We start from the raw sequence: 18569 nt of genomic DNA on the forward strand, positions 1-18569 counted from the left end.
CCACAGAGGTAGAACCTTATCGTTGGGATATACAGCTGGTAAATGCATAATACCATTCTGAAGGGGCTTACTTTCATTTAGATGTCACAATTTTTTTTATTTAACAGACATCCAACTAATGAATTTTGCATTCCAGACACGTCTTACTGTGCGATGATATTTCGTTAAGCTACCCTTGAATTTGTGTGCATCTGGTGTTACAGTATTGACCGGGAACCCGTTTCACAAGGCCTTTTCTCAATGACAAAACTCAGTGACAAATCTGCTGATAACCTATCAGAAGCAAGGGTTTCAGTAGCTTATAACAAAAACTATCATTTGTCACTGATGACAAGTTTTGTGAAAAGGGGCCCAGATCTAGTGCTCGCACGTGAAACAGAAGTAGATCATTTCAAAATAACACTAGCTTTACAGTCGCTTATATCACAAGCCCATTCTGTCTTATTTCACACACTTTTTTTTTTTTTCCCTTTAAGTATTTGTATTAAGTTTTCGACTGATACTTTGTAATTATTTATTTTGTAATTTGTGATATTATGTATATTTTGTATATTGTAAACAGGCCCCATGGAAGACCAGCAGCAACAATTATAGTTGCAGCTAAATATGGGCAACCAGCCGTATATTTATATTTGTATCTGATTTTTTTATTATACGGAAATAAAAACAACAACAACTTCTCTCGCTCTCTGTCACACAAAATACCAAGCACAAGTTAAATATCTGATCCAAATAAGTGGTTTATTTCAATTATTTTTTTCATTATACATTGCAACTGTTTATGAGAAGTGAAAGTACAAATCTAATAATAATCCTGTTCACATATGAAAACTTTATCTGCTCAATTCTCTTGACAATGATGAGGAATGAAGATTCGTTCACATATGCCAAGGTAAACTGCAACGGGATACACCAGTGTTTGTTTAATTTTATGTGTGGACTCAATAAATGGCACGTGGTGATGGCATAGGTAGCCGTACCCCACAGAGGTCCGACGCATACCTAATGTCTGTGTGTTAAAAGATACAAACTGTCAAATGGGGTACCCTGTATGCTTAAGAATTGGTCCGGTTTACGACGGCATACGTGAAGCAGCCTTAAAAGTACATGTGCCTATGAATTAATAATTCGAAATTCTCGTTTGTTCTTCTTTTTAACCCTGCCTCATTAAAAACTGTCTGTACCAGGTATCTGCATGTGAATAATGCTGCATTGGATGAAAAATATTCTGTATTTTCTGTCATAATAATTGTCTGGAGATTCCCAACAGCAGTTTTGAATACCGTTAGTGCAAAATTAGAAATCATTGAATCAACACAATCTATTCGCACATACATCAATGTCAAATTTGAATGCCACCTTCCACCTCGTATGTTTATCTTTGAATAGAAATATTAGGTGAATTATTTCCTTGATAGTTTTGTAGATAAGCTTATGAAAAATAACCTATAGAGATTGACAATATGGAAAGTTTCTCTCATTTGTTTTACATCAGCCAGATTTAATAAAGATAGCATCTGTATACAGGCACATCCATAGATTAAATGTATCAAATGAGGTAATATTCTGGACGACTACACTATACCCAAAAGTATGGCTCCATCTACATGTATATTTTCATGATCATTAGGGATAAAAAAAAAATTAAAAAGAAGAATGCACCCACATAAAGAATATGGATTCATATCCTTTTACACAAAGTTAATGTCCTTTTAGCTGTTAACACAAACATTTATGGGCTGAAACACAGACCAATTACAGCTACCGGTACATTGTGTAAGAAATACGAAGTGCTGAGGGTAATAGTCTTGGCACTAGGTGGACCAAAAGCTCCAATCTCTGATATCGATGGTTGTTCTGCTGAGACTAGGTCTTGCTCCACTGACCAACTCGATACAAGGAAGGACGACAAATGTCAATTTCATTATATATTCCCCATTCAAGGCGGTTATCTCCGTCTAGGCCCTAAGCTGACGACGCCAAGCATCGTGGAATGCTGATCACACACATTCGGCACTGTTCACACAGACACATTTGGGCTATTCTGTGCAATGTATTCCATACAACATGACATCTATCCATATATTTCACCCATGAATGAAAAAATGTCTTGATACCAGGGGGGTGTTTCACAAAGCCTTTTTTCAATGACAAATGACCAAAATCAGTGACAAATCTGCTGATCAAGCAATTAGAAGCAAGGATTTCAGTAGCTTGTAACAAAAACTGACAGTTGTCACTGATGACAAGTTTTGTGAAACACCCCCCAGAAGGCACCGCTATTGATCAATGGTCATATAAACTTATCAAGTGATTCTTTCATTTTACAATGTAAGGCTTGTGGAAAAGGACAAGTCATATGGGACACATGGCACAGAATGGCCCATTTCACAAGAGCACTTGCATACAATGTCTACAGTTTGATAAACACTTCTCATTTTTTGGATGGGCTGTGTTTCCACTCACTGATCTGAACACAGCGCAAGTACCAAAGAGATATAGATGTACTGTGAACAGAGCCTAATATTGTGGAATGATTAATGCCTCTGACTTGATTATCTTGCATGTTTTAACTACTGTACATATTTTTAACACTAAAAAGATGTTACTTGCATCACAGTCGCTCGATCTGGAAAATACAGACTGATTTGAACGAACTGAAGAAGAAAAAATACCTGAAATATGCACCTTTATTCCGGTATCTAAAACTCGCAAACCAGTGAGTTTGCTATTCAAATTTCTTACTTTGATGTAGATGACCATAAAAGATACTTTCAAAGAATTCAGCTTTGATTAGTCATAGAAAGTGATTTTATTGATGTTGCCTATTGAAAATATTATAACCTACATGTAAAATAAAAGATAATTGCAGCGATGACGTCTGTCAGATCTATTTAATGCCAAGTAGCTCCACATCAAAGATCAGAGTTGCATTGGGTGGAATAGTAGAAATATCTGTCAAGGAAAACACCTCTTACCACATATATTTTTCTAATTTCTATTTGCTCTTCATCTCCACAGTCATTTAACAATGACTGTCAGCTGGCGACAATAGTCACAGCTGACTAATCGCCAATGCCAAAACATAAGAAGAAGAAAAGCCCGTACCTTTCTCAACTCAGAAATTCTCAAAGAGGAAGCTGTTATATTATATGAGTATCAACTGTCATTGGTGAATGCAGGCAAACCCTAAGATATAATTACATTTGACAGAAGAGAAAGTAAATCAAATTTTGCAAACAAATTCAACGATACATACAGATGCCAGGGGCGGATCGAGGGGGTGTTTCGGCAGTTTAAACCCCCCCCCCCCCTCCTCTTGGGCGGCCAAGCGAAAAAGAAAACAAAAGTAAAACAGTAAAACGGCACGATTTTTGGGGAAAAAAATTGGTCAACCCCCCTGGCAAAAAGCTAGGTCCGCGCCTGGATGTTCTTTGCCGTATTACCAAAAATATAGACAAGTTTATTTTTAAATAGGAGTTATTTCATGCTGGGCAGATTTGTGCATGCTATTGGAAACAAAGAGATCTATGTCACAGGACAATGCCCCAGATTTTAGAACTAAAGTTGCATTCCATTCATGCAATGACGTAAAAGAAACTATCTGGAAGGAATTTGAAAAGGGTGATTATGTAGTATGTGAAAGAATTAGTGTATACTGTCAGGTACTGGAGCCATCAAAATAATAAGACATTGACTCAGTCTAGCTGGAAGTGACAAGTATTACACACAGAAATGCGTACGTGGGACTACACTAACATGTGCCAGGAAAGTTTGGTCCAAATATTGCAGCTAACTTTTGTCACTTTCTGAATTTGAAGACATCTGAAAGGCAACCCTTTTCAGGGAACATTTGCTCTCTGACATTCAATAATAATATAAAAAGAAACGCCTTACAAAAGTTATAGTTCACCTTAACAAGAACCCAACCCTCTCTTTCAAACCAGTAGTTTACTGAAATTTTGTTGAAAAGGATATGTTCCCTTGACCCCGGCAGCACCATATGCATAGTCGGGTGAGCAAGTCAGTTTAGCCTTCTCTCCAACAGACATCTGTAAAGGTTAACAAAACATTCTTTGGTATCCTGATTCAGATAAATACATGTCGATATTCTGGTGCTAGTGTAGTTCCGTATCCATTTTTTATGCAAACTTCTCGTATAGTTTATGGTATCTTGCATGTGCGTAATACCATAAAGCATACACAAAGTTTGCATAATTTTGGACTGATAGCTTCAGTTTGAGGTGCAGAGCTATAGCGCGCAGAGACGGTACCGAGCGACGACGTCGACATCGAAGCCCTAAACGGAGGCTTCCCGATGTCGGATGTGATTCAAATTCAGATGGGAAATGCAATATATGATTATGATTAAAGTTAGTAAACAATTGGGCTAAAATTCCCTTATTTAGAATGGATATTAAACTGCTAAAAAAAAGGATACAGCACTACACTAGCGCCGATATTCTTACAATATTCTTAGGATTTCTAAAAACAGAGCTGGAAAACAAAACAGAGAATAAAACAGAGAAACATGAAAGTTCCATCATCCAAATCCCAATTAATTACATCAAAGTAGTGCTGTAACCGAATACCGAACCGAACGGAAAGGCCTGGTTCGGATGTTGGGCAGAAAAATGTTAACGCTTCAAGCTAATTAACTTGTCATTTTGTAATTGTACCTAATTTTCATGTCATGATTGCTCATTCTATATTTACTTTTTTCCCATGATTCTTGTAAAATTGCAAATAAAACACGATTAAAGACGGAAATATGAATGCAAGTACTACTTTTCTTCACATACTGTATACATGTAGGTACGTTTAAAGCATTTAATTTGAAATTGAAGCCGGTCGGTAGCAGTGTTTTTTATCAGGAGCCGTGGGCAGAAATCCTCCGTGCTGGTTGGGCCCGCCCAGCCCGCCCACCGTAGCTATAACGCTGCTTGCTGTTATATTACCGAACCCCAAAACGGAAAAAGTTCGGGTAAAAAATTGCCAAACTCTGCTGAACCAAACCCGAACATGGCGCCTGACTTACGGCAGAAAACTACATCAAAGGTCAGAAAGTAACAGTCGTAAACAAGCCAATGAGGCTCATCATATTATGATTAAATCTTTCTAGTCTAGGACAATGGCAGTAGTGCTTAGTGAGTTTCAAACCATCTTTTAGATACTCTAATGCCTCGTACCAATATACTTGCTTGAAATTGAACCATGGATATTACTACCCTGATTATTACTGCGCTGGATGACACTACCCTGGATGACACTACCTTGGATGACACTACCCTGGATGACACTACTCTGGATGACCCACCCTGGATGACACTACCCTGGATGACACTACCCTGGATGACACTACCCTGGATGACACTACCCTGGATGACACTACTCTGGATGACACTACCTTTGATGACCCACCCTAGATGACACTACCCTGGATGACACTACTCTGGATGAAACTACCCTGTATGACACTACCCTGGATGACACTACCCTGGATGACACTACCCTGGATGACACTTCCCTGGATGACCCACCCTAGATGACACTACCCTGGATGACACTACTCTGGATGACACTACTCTGGATGACACTACCCTGTATGACACTACCCTGGATGACACTACCCTGGATGACACTTCCCTGGATGACCCACCCTAGATGACACTACCCTTGATGACACTACTCTGGATGACACTACTCTGGATGACACTACCATGTATGACACTACCCTGGATGACACTACCCTGGATGACACTACCCTGTATGACATTACCCTGGATGACACTACCCTGGATGACACTACTCTGGATGACACTACCCTGTATGACACTACCCTGGATGACACTACCCTGGATGACACTACTCTGGATGACACTACCCTGTATGGCACTACCCTGGATGACACTACCCTGGATGACACTACCCTGGATGACACTACCCTGGATGACACTACCCTGTATGACATTACCCTGGATGACACTACCCTGGATGACACTACTCTGAATGACACTACCCTGTATGACACTACCCTGGATGACACTACCCTGGATGACACTACTCTGGATGACACTACCCTGTATGGCACTACCCTGGATGACACTACCCTGGATGACACTACCCTGGATGACCCACCCTGGATGACACTTCCCTGGATGACCCACCCTAGATGACACTACCCTGGATGACACTACTCTGGATGACACTACCCTGGATGACACTACCCTGTATGACACTACCCTGGATGACACTACCCTGGATGACACTACACTAGATGACAGGTAGTCACTACCCTGGATGATGTCAATTACCTTCATAACACCTTCATCCCATGCTTTGATGACCTGTCCTGTTCCAATCTTGAACTGAAAAGGCTTGCCACGATCCTTCGACGAGTCGAACTTCTTTCCATTCGTCAAAGTTCCTGCAAATATTGGGACAAGTCAGTAATGTTAATCTATTTGATATACAAGATCTATACTTCTATTTATGCGATAGATTTTTAATCTTGAAAACTTAAAGAGAAACAATTTTTTTACCCCATGAAGGAAATAAAGAAAAACTGTTTCGAGCTCAGTGTATCTCGCTGCTCATTAGACAACATCAATGAAAGTTTACAATAGCTGCATTTACACTGCCATCAAAATATCAAAGATTTTTCCCACATTCCGGTGTTTATTCGGTAGTCACATACATGTACAGATTTAGCATTGCAAGTTTAGCAAGTACCAGCAAACACGATGAAAAATCAAGATCAAAATTTGCAGTGTAAACGCAAACTTTGGTAAGAATGCGATTTCTGCTCATGTGGCTCCTCGCTTCCATGCTAACGCATGCAGGGCACTGACCAATCGCCCCTGCGCACTCCTCACCAAAGAAACTGGTATGAGCAAAGTTCAACATTTTTTAATGGTTTTTTAATATTTATTTTTTATATTTATATAGGGCCGGTATCCGCCAGGCTCTGATGCTCATGGCGCTGTACATATTACAATCACAAAAATAGAACTTTCTTAACTAAAATAAAATCAACTAAAACAACACAAATTATTACGCTACATTGACATGATTAAATAGCACTGTTTAGAAAGAGATGGGTTTTAAAAGCAACTTTGAAGTCATGAAGGGCAGTGAAATTACGAATACTTAGTGGCAGCTTATTCCAAAGGGACGGATCAGATGAGAAAATGCTCGATGTTTAAATGGGCTTAATTATATACATGTATGTCAGGTTGACCAACTTTTCATGACATTTTTTAAAATAAATTAATTTAAGACAATAACAAAGAACAGATAAATGATTTTACTCACCTGTGTAATGAACTGAAACTGTCTGACCTTTCTTGGGATAGGTTGATGCTGAAATTAAAGGGAATAAAATGAAAAACTATTATGAAAGGGAAATCAAAGGGTTACAATGATTTTTTTTTGACAACATTTTGCATCATCCTGGATCTTTAAAATTCATGGATCTTTAAAATTCATGGTATTACCGGTATACGAGAGAGGGCAAATCCCCAAAATTAATTTAAGGGGGAATTAACCTCTCAAATATGAAGCATTATCATGACATACATGTACATTGTAGCTCTAGAGTAAAACAATGTTTCATTTGATATAAAAACTATATAAAGACCGTGAATACGCATTTGCAGATTTTATGCGCTGTCTCCATGGATTTTGGCTGAGCAGAGCTGAGTCACGCCTCCCTACATGTACTAAGCCAATTTAAAAAAAGTGATTCAGCCTGAGCCCGAGTCCGTTAGGCTCGGGCGCTGCGGCACTCGCAATGTACCATGTAAAATGTCCCAGGAGCAAAGAAATTGAAGAAATCAGTTCGAGTATTGAGAGATATGCCACTGTTCCTTCCAGCAACGATCAAGCCTGGTTTTGAAGGCGTCTATGATGGGAGCCTGAACTACTACTTCAGGCAGAGAGTTCCAGTCGTCAATCACTCTGTGACTAAATGTATTTTTCCTTACATTTGTCCTACACCTCGGCTTTGCAAGCTTGAGACTATGCCCTCTTGTTGGTGTGTCTGCTAGTTGGAAGAAGTGGTCAGGGTTGAGTCTGTCATGCTCATAAATGATCTTGTACACCTGAATCATGTCTCCTCTCCTTCTCCTGTACTCAAGGGATGGCAAGTTTAGGCATTTAAGTCTCTCTATGTAAGGTAGGTGTTTCATTGTGGAGATCGTCTTTGTTGCTCTCTTCTGTACTCTCTCCACAGCTTTTGCATCTGAAATGTACCTTGGCGACCAGATAACATTTCCATACTCAAGGAGGGGGCGCACTAGTCCCTTAAACAGCTTGGGAATGGTGGATGTGTCATGACACTGAAAGGCACGTCTGATGCTGATCAGGACCCTGTTGGCCTTGTTGATGGCATACGACACATTGCTGTGGAACTTCAGTTTGTCATCAACAAGTACCCCCAGATCCTTTGTCTCTCCAACTGTACTCAGGGCTGAACTCCCGATTGTGTAGCGCTCCTGACAGTCTCCAGATCCAAGATGTAAAACACAGCATTTTCTTGCATTAAACTGGAGTTGCCACTTTGCTATGAAGTAAGCTGTAACGATAAGTTGTGTTTTTCCTTAGCCATCATACTTCTAGCGACCAAATTGGTATGTAATATGTTTATTTTGTTTTTTTTCTGACCCAAATTTTTATCATGGACAATGTAATCCCATTAAAAAAAATGTTACTCCGTCTAAAATTGTGTTATTTATAACTTAAAACCATTAAATGCGAGTATATTTTTACTGTTGTCCCACATACCGATATATTTGTTATAACGAAACGTGCAAAATCAATGGCGGATTTTTTCCCTATAAAATCGGTATAAAGCTAGTTTCGTAGACAGAAATTGAATTTTGTTATAAAAAAACCGTAAATAAATATATAATAGATGTTCGTATACCTCTGAATTTTTCTTACAACTGTTAAATTAAATTATATTATTTATTTACTATGCCAGGCACATTGTCATTGATGCCTGAGTGATGGTATCAATTTCAGTCTACAAAATTAAACTAGCTTTGGCTTGGCCTTTAGAAATAGAGTCTATACATGTACGTGAAAAAAAAATATGGCCATGATTTTGCATGTTTCGTTATAACAAATACATCGGTATGTGGGACAACAGTAAAAATATTCATTCACATTTAATGGTTTTAAGTTTTAAATAACACAATTTTAAACGGAGTTACTTTTTTTTTTAAATGGGATCGCATTGTCCATGCTAACAATTAGGGACAGAAAAAAAAACTAAATAACATTACCTACCAATTTGGTTGCTAGAAGTATGATGGCTAAGGAAAAACACAACTTATCGTTACAGCTTACAATTTGGCTTTAAGAAAGTAGCCCCCTTTTTCAATAGTAGCCCCCACTTTTCTTTAAGTAGCCCCTTGGTTTTTTTTATGCAATGGGGTAAAGTAGCCCCCATAAAAAAATTAAATCTTGGCCTGCATGTCAGTGATAATATTTTCTTACAATATGAAAAACAAACAGTTATACAAAACTCTCCTTTCGACAAGTTTTAGTTACATGTACGTATAGATCTAAGCCACACGTTTAGCACAAAGTGAATAAATCATGGGTATCTGAATATGTCTGCAATACTCTACATGACATACATGTACATGTATGTACGTTACAACTGTATGTATATTTGCCTTTGCTTGGAATTTAAGTAGGTAAAACCATGTTTTTAAAAAATACAACCTTAAAAAAAAAAAAGCCCCCCTGAGCTCCAAAATAGCCACCGCAAAATAATTAAATAAATTGAAGAGTTAAACATTTCGTTCGTCATTTAAATTGTTTGACATTGTTTAACGTTGTTCCAAAAACTGAACTGTTAATTTACAGGGTGACTGTGAGGCAGACTGAAGTTACTTAAGTTGAACATGAATGGTAATAACCAGCAGTAGAGTAAAGGAGCCGGTAATCGGCCAGCTCCAGTTTTCGGCCGATTGGTTGGATGCAAGGTAAAATCACTCTAAAATACATCGCATAATAGCATAACACATATCCCACACATACCATACCATGCCAGTGTCACTGAAGAACCACATTTGCAATGGAAAATATATCCTAAAATATCACATTTTAGCGATGTAATCGCCGGTTCCGCTACCCAAATCTGAAAAATTGATTATCTTACGCGTGTCTGTAAGAAATATGGGTACCATAAAATGAGCTTTATTTCAAGTATTTTTCAGATTTAGAGCCCGATTTTGTGCTAGTCGCAAGCTCAAAAGTATCTCATCGTATGTATTAAATCAATGCAGCCGCACACCGCGACGCACACACGATATCTCTGTCTAATTCAGATTCCAACTTCGGATCACCGCTGTGCCTGTCTTCGGCCAGGCGAGCACCAGGGAGCTCCGGCGTGGGATACCTGCTCCGCCCGCTTGTGCTGTACATCAGCGCGGAAACGCACGGCGGGCGAGCGCTTCCTATTGACTTTGTACATGCGGCCGTAAACTGAAACGCTCGGCCGATAACTGGCTCCAAAACAGTGAAAATTGAAATGAATATTGTCATGGCAATTCGTGATTTTTTTCTGGGATTCTTTTTTTGTTTAAATAATAATAATATTTGCTTCATGATTTGACCAAGAAATGATAATAAATAGGAAGTAAAGAGTCCTAAAAATAGGATTTTGTCTTAAGTGGCCGAAAACGGGCTCCTTTACTCTATAATCACCTCCTCAAAATTAAGATGAAATAATTGACCTCTAAGTCTAAGCTAAAGTAGAGTGGACCAAGCAAACTGAGTTGCAAATTCAGTTGATTATGATGATGATAATTGAGTGTACTGCAGAAACTTGAAACTTCAATAAATGAAACAACACGGTTGTCAGTCATTTAACACTTGTTTGATATCAGGGGATAGACCCTATGGCCCGAATTCACAAAGGAGGTTTAGATTTAACCCAGGCTAAATCGCGTCATAATATGTCATAACCCCGAGCTTTAGACCATGGGTCATTATTTTGGTATTCACAAAGGAAGTTTAGATTTAACCCAGGCTAAATCGCGTCATATTACGTCATAATTTTAGCCTGCTCAGAAGGGTGGTTTAAACAGCGGGCTAAATCTAACCCAAGGTTTAACTCACGGTTTAACGCGTCATATGACGTCATACCAGCGAGCTTTGGCTTTTTAGCGCAGAAGATCGTACAAAATTTGTTGACAAATATGTGGTGAAACAAAGTGAAGAGACCTTCACAAAGTTGCTGTTTTTTCAACTTTGATAGCCTACATCGTAAGTATTTTTAGTTTTTCACAACATATTTGTACCATATTCTCAGTTCTGCTACAATGGAAGCCCAATTGAACATGTTTTATGTGCGTAAAAAGTGCACAAATAATAATCTTATTCGTAAGTTGCACAGCCTTTGCGAACATTGTCGCAGAACCTAACGCAGTTCGGACCCATGCGTGTGTATTTGTGTTGTGTTGTTTATGTAATCCTGCGAGGCGAGGCAATTTCGCAATAATTGCGAATGTGTGCCAGCTAACAATACGAAATAAGTTATAACATCACACAATTGTGTGAATCGGGAAGAAAAATATGTTGATTGTGACATTTGAGACATTCCTGGCCTCGGGGGAGGGGGGGGGGGGTGGTGACAGTTCCATTGGCATTGCTGCTACCTGGCCTCGGCTGGCGCAATGCATAATTAAAAAGCTTGTCATTTGTTCGAGCATTGCCATTAGCTCTGCTGATGATGCTTCTCATCTAACGAAGGAGAACGAAAAATGCCGAAAAGAAAATGAAAATTCTTCCACGCTGATGGATTTTACTAGTCCACTAGTACTACTACTCGGTACCAGATTCTAGACCTAGATCTAGACTAGACTAGGTCTACTGACACTCAGTACCGTGTCAGTAGATCTAGGTCTAGATCTAGGGCCTACTGACTCTCTTGAGCTTGAGCTCAAAGTCGGTGGCGGTGAGACACACAAACACGTACCCTCTACAGTCAACTCCTATAATAGTACGTCATGTCTAGATCTAGGCCTAGACTACATCAATACATTGTTGTAGTCTACTTGAATTTTGAAGCAAGTTTAAAATCTGCACAAGCAAATAGCCAATAAATCAATGTGTGTTCTTCCTAATCTAATCTTAGTCAAATACAACCTTTCACATTGGACATCCAATGCTAATTTACATGTACATGTAGGCCTAGCTAATTTCACATTTTATAAATACCAAGCATGAGTAGATTTATAACAAAACATGACAGGAATTGGCCCCTACATGTACGTTCTTATGGAGGATCAGTGACATCATCTTTCCTAATTCCCCAATAGTATGAAGTAATCAACTAGTAAAAATAGCACTCCTTTCTTTAATGCAGTCAAAGTATCGTTACTATTTTTTAAGAGTTTGCAAAAGCTATTCAAAATCAGATTGTCTACAATAAAAAGAATGCAAAACATGCAATACCATAGGCTTTATTTGATAAACAATGAATGATATTTTTTCATTTCATGTTCTAATTTAAATCACTTTTCTCTATTTTGTTGTGACAGAGACAGAGCATGGCTGAATATGCACTATATCCGCCGGCTTGACCGGAACAGAGTTGCTAGGCAGACCTCAGAGAGGCCTTTGTGACAGCAAGAACCCTTTTGAAGTGTAGGCCTACGAGAGACAGCGCTCTACCTCATCAACTTGGTGGATGAAGAGCTGAGGAGGACAACAGACAGCTGAGCATCCCAATACCTGCTTTGATATAGGTAGTGACACTGTGACAGCACTTTGATTCTATGCTGTTGGTGAGTAATTTACCTTATTAAGTATGGGAATGTTATGTTAAAATTCTATTTAATCTTGGCTGAGTGAAAAAGTAAAATGGTAAAATTGTGGTTACCATGTTTGGCGGGAGGTTTTTTCATAAACCGGGAGATTCTACATCAAAGCGGGAGGAAGGGCGTGGTGGCAGGAGTCTCCCTCCAAATGCGGGAGGGTTGACAGCCCTGATTTAATAAAAAATCTATTCTACAATTTTAAGGACATTAAACATTTCTCAGTTTGAGAATTTTATGTGGCCTTGTAATTTGTTGATTTTTCACTAAAATAATTTTTTTTTTTACAGGGTCATTCCAAATGATGCATGGTGATGAGGCACAGCTTTCACAGTCTTCTGTATGCAGAGTCATCAAAGACGTGTCAGAAGCTTTTGCAAGAAGAAGGGAACAATTCATGAAGTTCCCAACATCAAGAGAAGAAGTAGAAGCAACACAGCAGCAGTTCTACCAGTACTGCAGGTTGCCAGGTGTTCTCGGTGCAATTGATGGTACTCAATGACTCATTTCTACATCAGGAGTCCTGGTAGAAATCAAGCCCTGTATTTTATTAATAGGAAGAACAGCATCTTGCAGTATTCTCAAATCTGTCGTTTCAATTGCCATCATTTGTTGTGTTGTCCTGACTTTTTGTTAATCGTCATTGTCATCTTCATCATCATCGACATCATCACTGAAATCGTTCATTGACTGCTTCATCACCATCGCCACTGACAACATCGCTGCCATCACCATCGCCGCCGACAACATCACTGACATCATCATCGACTTCTACATTATCTTCGTCAATAACCTTAAATTACTTGTTATGATTATCCATATTAAATCATCAATATTTAAATATACATTTCTCTTGTTTGATGGTGTGGTTTTTCTCGGGAGATCATTAAGTTAGGAGGTAAACCTCCTTGGGGAGTTCTACAAGTGAATGACCTACATTGTTTATCTTGTTTAATTATTAATATACCATTTGCTGTTATCTATTACTTATAATTACTTTGTACCCAGTACCCACCATAAATTAAAATGGATTCAGTATTTTTCGCTAAATCCAAACACCTGTGCAGTACAACATTAAAAGAGAGAGAGAGAGAGAGAGAGAGAGAGAGAGAGAGAGAGAGCAAAAGACAAAGAGAGAGATGAAGAAAGAAGGAGAAAGGGTATGTGTGAGAAAGAGAGAGGTGGAGGAAAACAAAGAAAAGGGGTATTAGAGGGAGTTCTAACGAAATAAAAAGATAATTTGAGAGAGAAGGTGGGGTAGAGAGCTGGTGAACAAAAGAGAGACAACAAACAAAAACAGAGAAGGTGAAAGTGAGAAATAGAGACAAAATTTTTTAAAAAGTTTGACTTTCCTTTTTGTTTAAATCACTATTCCCTTGAGATTGTTCAATAGATCTACAGCAAAAAAATTAAGAAAAAATGAATGACCCCTGACAAAAAAATTAATACAGCAAATAAACAAATTAAGAAAAAAATTAATGCCCCCCCCCCCCCTCCCCCTGAATTGGGGCTATAATTCTTTATCACATGTTAAGACTGCCTTGTTTTTGCTGTCCTCTTTACTTTATATGACCAGTAACAGGGGCGGAGTTCCAAAAAAATGTGGGGGGGGGGGGGGGGGTAGTACGCACTAATTTTTTTTTGGGGGGGGGGCCGTGCCCCCTGTGCCCCCCCCCCTGGATCCGTCCCTGAGTAAGCACAGTTTTTTTTTCAAGACATCTATGCAGTTTATGCATTAATGCCAGTATTTTCCATCAGATAGTATTTATCTTTCTTTCTACATCATCAACACATTCTGGAATAAAACCGTTAAAACGTCATCGATCGCTTTCTCTGCCTCTACGCTATAGATAACCAAGTCTTACTTTGGATTGATAAACTAAAGTGTGACCTTAGTACGCTCTAAAATCATCATAACAATCAACGAAAATGTGATCATATAGCTCTAAAATTAACACTACATCATAGAAAATGTTCACTCCTTGTTTTTTAAAGTGGTATTCGTTTACAGAATGTTTTTGTGGACTCTTCCACGAAAAGTCTCCTGTCAATGTTTAGTGTTGTGAGCAACAATGCGCTCTGGTGCGGCTGCCCAGCTGATCATAATTTTGTCGGACGATTGATAGGCCATAAATTAACAACGATAGTGAGGAATTAATGAGGTAATTTAAGCGAAATGCGGAAATATTTTGAGGACATCTGTTAGAGAACACGTTTTAGTATGTGAATAGTGGTGTAAAGTCTTATCTCAACTTGGAATCGGTTGGTTTTCAGTCTCTACTTGTAGGCGAAGAGAAATAACACAAATACAGGTACGAGACTGAACAACTGAATCTGGACTTAGCAGACGACGGTGAACTAGGTGGAGTAACCAAAAGTGTACTGAGCGCGCATGCTCAGTTCAATGCTTCAATTCTGCGCATGCTCAGTTTATTTTTTTGTCTCTTATTCTTAGGCATGCTTAAACCGTGGGTTAAACCTAGCCTTAAGGGCTCTCTCGAAATGTTTTTTTAATGATATTATTCGAGAGAGCCTTAAACGGCTCCCATACCCCTGCACGGAGAGGCATGTAAACAAAACTCAAAAGTGGTCCAAAATCACACTTTCGCGCACCCGACCAATATTGGACAGTGGCTTTGATAAATTTTGTCCGAGTTTTGGTCTTAATTAGCGCTTTAATTTCAAAATCGGATCTAAAAATAACAAAATAAGAGCAATTTTCTTACCAGACCGATACAGCTCAGCTCCCTTTTCACGTGTACCGTGTGAATTCACGATGTCTACACAATGGTGATGACCTCTGACTAGCACTTCGTAAATGTGCTGCTTCCGTATAATGCGCTGAATAACACTCATACAGCGCATTATACGGAAGCAGCACAATTTACCCACAATTACGGAAGTGCCAGTCAGAGGTCATCACCATTGTGTAGACATCGTGAATTCACACGGTACACGTGAAAAGGGAGCTGAGCTGTATCGGTCTGGTAAGAAAATTGCTCTTATTTTGTTATTTTTAGATCCGATTTTGAAATTAAAGCGCTAATTAAGACCAAAACTCGGACAAAATTTATCAAAGCCACTGTCCAATATTGGTCGGGTGCGCGAAAGTGTGATTTTGGACCACTTTTGAGTTTTGTTTACATGCCTCTCCGTGCAGGGGTATGGGAGCCGTTTAAGGCTCTCTCGAATAATATCATTAAAAAAACATTTCGAGAGAGCCCTTAAGGCTAGGTTAAACCGTGGGTTAGATTTAGACCATGGGTTATCTAACCCACGCTTTGTGAATACCGAGCGAGGTTTAAACCGTGGGTTAGATTTAGCCTGGGCTAAATAACCCAGGGTTAGATTTAGCCTGGGTTAAATCTAAACCTCCTTTGTGAATTCGGGCCAATGTATTTTATTACAGCTAGGGTGTCTGAACGATTTTTCAATTTTCAATTTGGGATCGTTTTTCACCATTTTTGTTGGATATTGGAATAAAAAATGTAATCAGAATAATACCTTTCAAATTTCAAGACTCACCGATGTTTCTATCAAAAGATACAGCCCCTCAAAAACTGTGCAATATTCATAGCATTTTGGTCAGAATGGACAGAAAAGTGGTTCATGCAGAGTTATAATTTCTGCTCAAAAGCTGCACAGCTAATGCACAGCACGATATGCAAAGCGTGGAGCAAGGGTATTTTCAAACTGTTGTAACAAATGATCCCTTGGGACTAGAGAAAAAATAAGTGCATGAATATTATCTTTACAGCTGGCCCAACTTATCCCTCGGGGGAGCAGTTCGTGAAATTGGTAAATCTCCGAGTTACCATGGAAACGATGTTTAAATTGCTGTTTTGAGCAAGATATTTTTAGAATTCCGGGGGTGGCCCCCTATGGGGAATATGGAGAAAAACCTGCTCTTTCATATGACACCACATTTATTGAGTTCCACCTTCAGGATCATTTGTTATAAAGGTTTGAATTTCAAACTTTTCATAAAATCATTGACCAATTTTGCTTGGTCGCGCAATGCATGTAGACCACATAGGGACGTGTGCAATCTCTATGGGAAAGATTTTAGCACACAACATCGGGTGCGCGATCAGACACCCTATTACAGCATTTTGAACCCACACACAATAATACAAGGTAAAAACATCAATTTTCAAATTGAGCTCCTCACTCTTTCCAGGAGAGTTATTTGAGGAGCTCAATTTGAGCTCCTTGGGCTTGGCAAAACAAGGAGTGGGATTAATAGAGCTCCACCAAATTCTAGAAATGAAGGTCTGCTCTTAAGCTCCGACGCGACGCCCCGACGCCCCAACGCCGCGCCTTCGGCGTCGGCGAGCAGGAGCTTCCTAACTTAAGAGTTATACAGCTCAGCACGTCACACGTCACACGTGCCAGCAATACACACCGCAACTCACGCTCAATTCAGACTTGTTTCACACATCATAATGATAAATTAGCACCGCCACCATTTGTTCATAGTAAAATCATAAACGATTCAACTTACAGTCACCATCTTGATATGTGTTAACGTCTACACCCATGATTCCGAAAATCGCAGACGTATTACTATTAAAGAGAAGATCAGAGGCGCGGCGCTGGCTCCAAAAAAATAGGTAGCTAAAAGATAGATCTGAGACGTGTTTTTCTACAGCGCAGCTCGCACAAGTAATATTCGGCACAGGATCTTTACCAACTCGGTACACATTTCGTTGACGATTCTCCTGCTATCCGATTTTGAAGATTTGGTAATCTTATAGAGATATATTCTTAATCGCTATGGGTAATCTAGATCCACATAAGATATGGAAATTTAAACAAAAATATTTTTTTCATATTTAGTTTCTAAACATTTATAAATAAATAAATACTAATAACCGGAATTTTAGTGCATTTAAGCCCGCTCGTGAGTCTCGTCTCAATAAAAGCCCAAAGGCCGCTTCAATTTAAATCGTTGACAGGTCGGTGACATCCTAATTTTAAGTTGATTCATGTTGATGTGCAGGGCTGCATACAACTCATATTTTGTCATTCAAACATCTAAATGTATTTCAAACAGAAAAGGTTAAAATTGAAGGTCATCCACCCACTTAAAAGTAGTGGGATGCGAAATGTCGGCAGTTAGATTGTTCATTTATGACTGGAATAATGTTTACTGTGAACATGACATATCAACAATGGCGGATCCAGGAGGGGGGGGGGGGGTGCAATTTTTCAAATTTTCGCCGGACCAAACAAAAAAAATAGTGCTCACTTGCGCGGGAGGTGGGGGGAGGAACTGATTTCATACAAAGATTAAGAGTCGAGAACGGTACAACGAATCGTCTTCCTTCGATAATAATTTAATGAAACGTTAAGCTTCCGCGCGAAGCTGACTTCAGACGACTTCAGATGACTTCAGACGAGGATTAGGAGTCGAGAACGGTACAAAAAATCGTCTTCTTTCTCTAATAATTTAATAAGGGGGGAGGGCCGAATTCAGACAACTGAACTAGGATCAAAAGTCGAGAATGGATCACAACGAATCATCTTCTTACTGAAATAATTTTATTCAGCTATGTAAGGTAAAGCGTCCGCGCTTCTCTTCTTTCTCTAATAATTAATGAAAGGTCAAGGCTTCCGCGCTTCGCGCGGACGGGGGAAACTGAATTCGGACAAGGATTCAGAGTCGAGAATGGTACAACGAATCGTCTTCTTTCTCTTAATGAAACGTCAACGCTTGCGCGCTTCGCGTGGAGG

The 18569-nt window shown here is 39.2% G+C and overlaps 1 protein-coding gene and 1 long non-coding RNA gene across 2 annotated transcripts; both read right to left on the reverse strand.

The window, feature by feature from the left end:
• Positions 1-720: 720 nt before the first annotated feature.
• Positions 721-17458, reverse strand: LOC100891038 (peptidyl-prolyl cis-trans isomerase FKBP1A). Its single transcript, XM_030983009.1, has 5 exons — positions 17338-17458; positions 7315-7362; positions 6315-6427; positions 3979-4052; positions 721-2945 (listed from the first exon to the last, which is right to left on the reverse strand). Exons 1-5 carry the CDS (start codon positions 17372-17374, stop codon positions 2891-2893), a joined length of 327 nt encoding a protein of 108 aa, XP_030838869.1. The 5' UTR covers positions 17375-17458; the 3' UTR covers positions 721-2890.
• LOC115923017 lies at positions 14536-16176 on the reverse strand. Its single transcript, XR_004063724.1, has 2 exons — positions 16075-16176; positions 14536-15312 (listed from the first exon to the last, which is right to left on the reverse strand). It is a non-coding gene; the product is annotated as an uncharacterized LOC115923017 (long non-coding RNA).
• Positions 17459-18569: the final 1111 nt, after the last annotated feature.

This window comes from Strongylocentrotus purpuratus, unplaced genomic scaffold (assembly GCF_000002235.5).
Source record: "Strongylocentrotus purpuratus isolate Spur 01 unplaced genomic scaffold, Spur_5.0 spur5_scaffold_13, whole genome shotgun sequence".
In the NCBI taxonomy this organism is placed as follows: domain Eukaryota; kingdom Metazoa; phylum Echinodermata; class Echinoidea; order Camarodonta; family Strongylocentrotidae; genus Strongylocentrotus; species Strongylocentrotus purpuratus.

Excerpts from the sequence above, each read along its gene's own strand:
- LOC100891038 (XM_030983009.1), bottom strand. The coding sequence starts at position 17,374 with ATGGGTGTAGACGTTAACACATATCAAGATGGTGACT. Across the intron at positions 6,428-7,314 it reads AGTTTCAGTTCATTACACAG|GAACTTTGACGAATGGAAAG; the intron begins GTGAGTAAAATC and ends CAATATTTGCAG. Across the intron at positions 2,946-3,978 it reads GCTGCCGGGGTCAAGGGAAC|TATTCCACCCAATGCAACTC; the intron begins ATATCCTTTTCA and ends AGATATTTCTAC.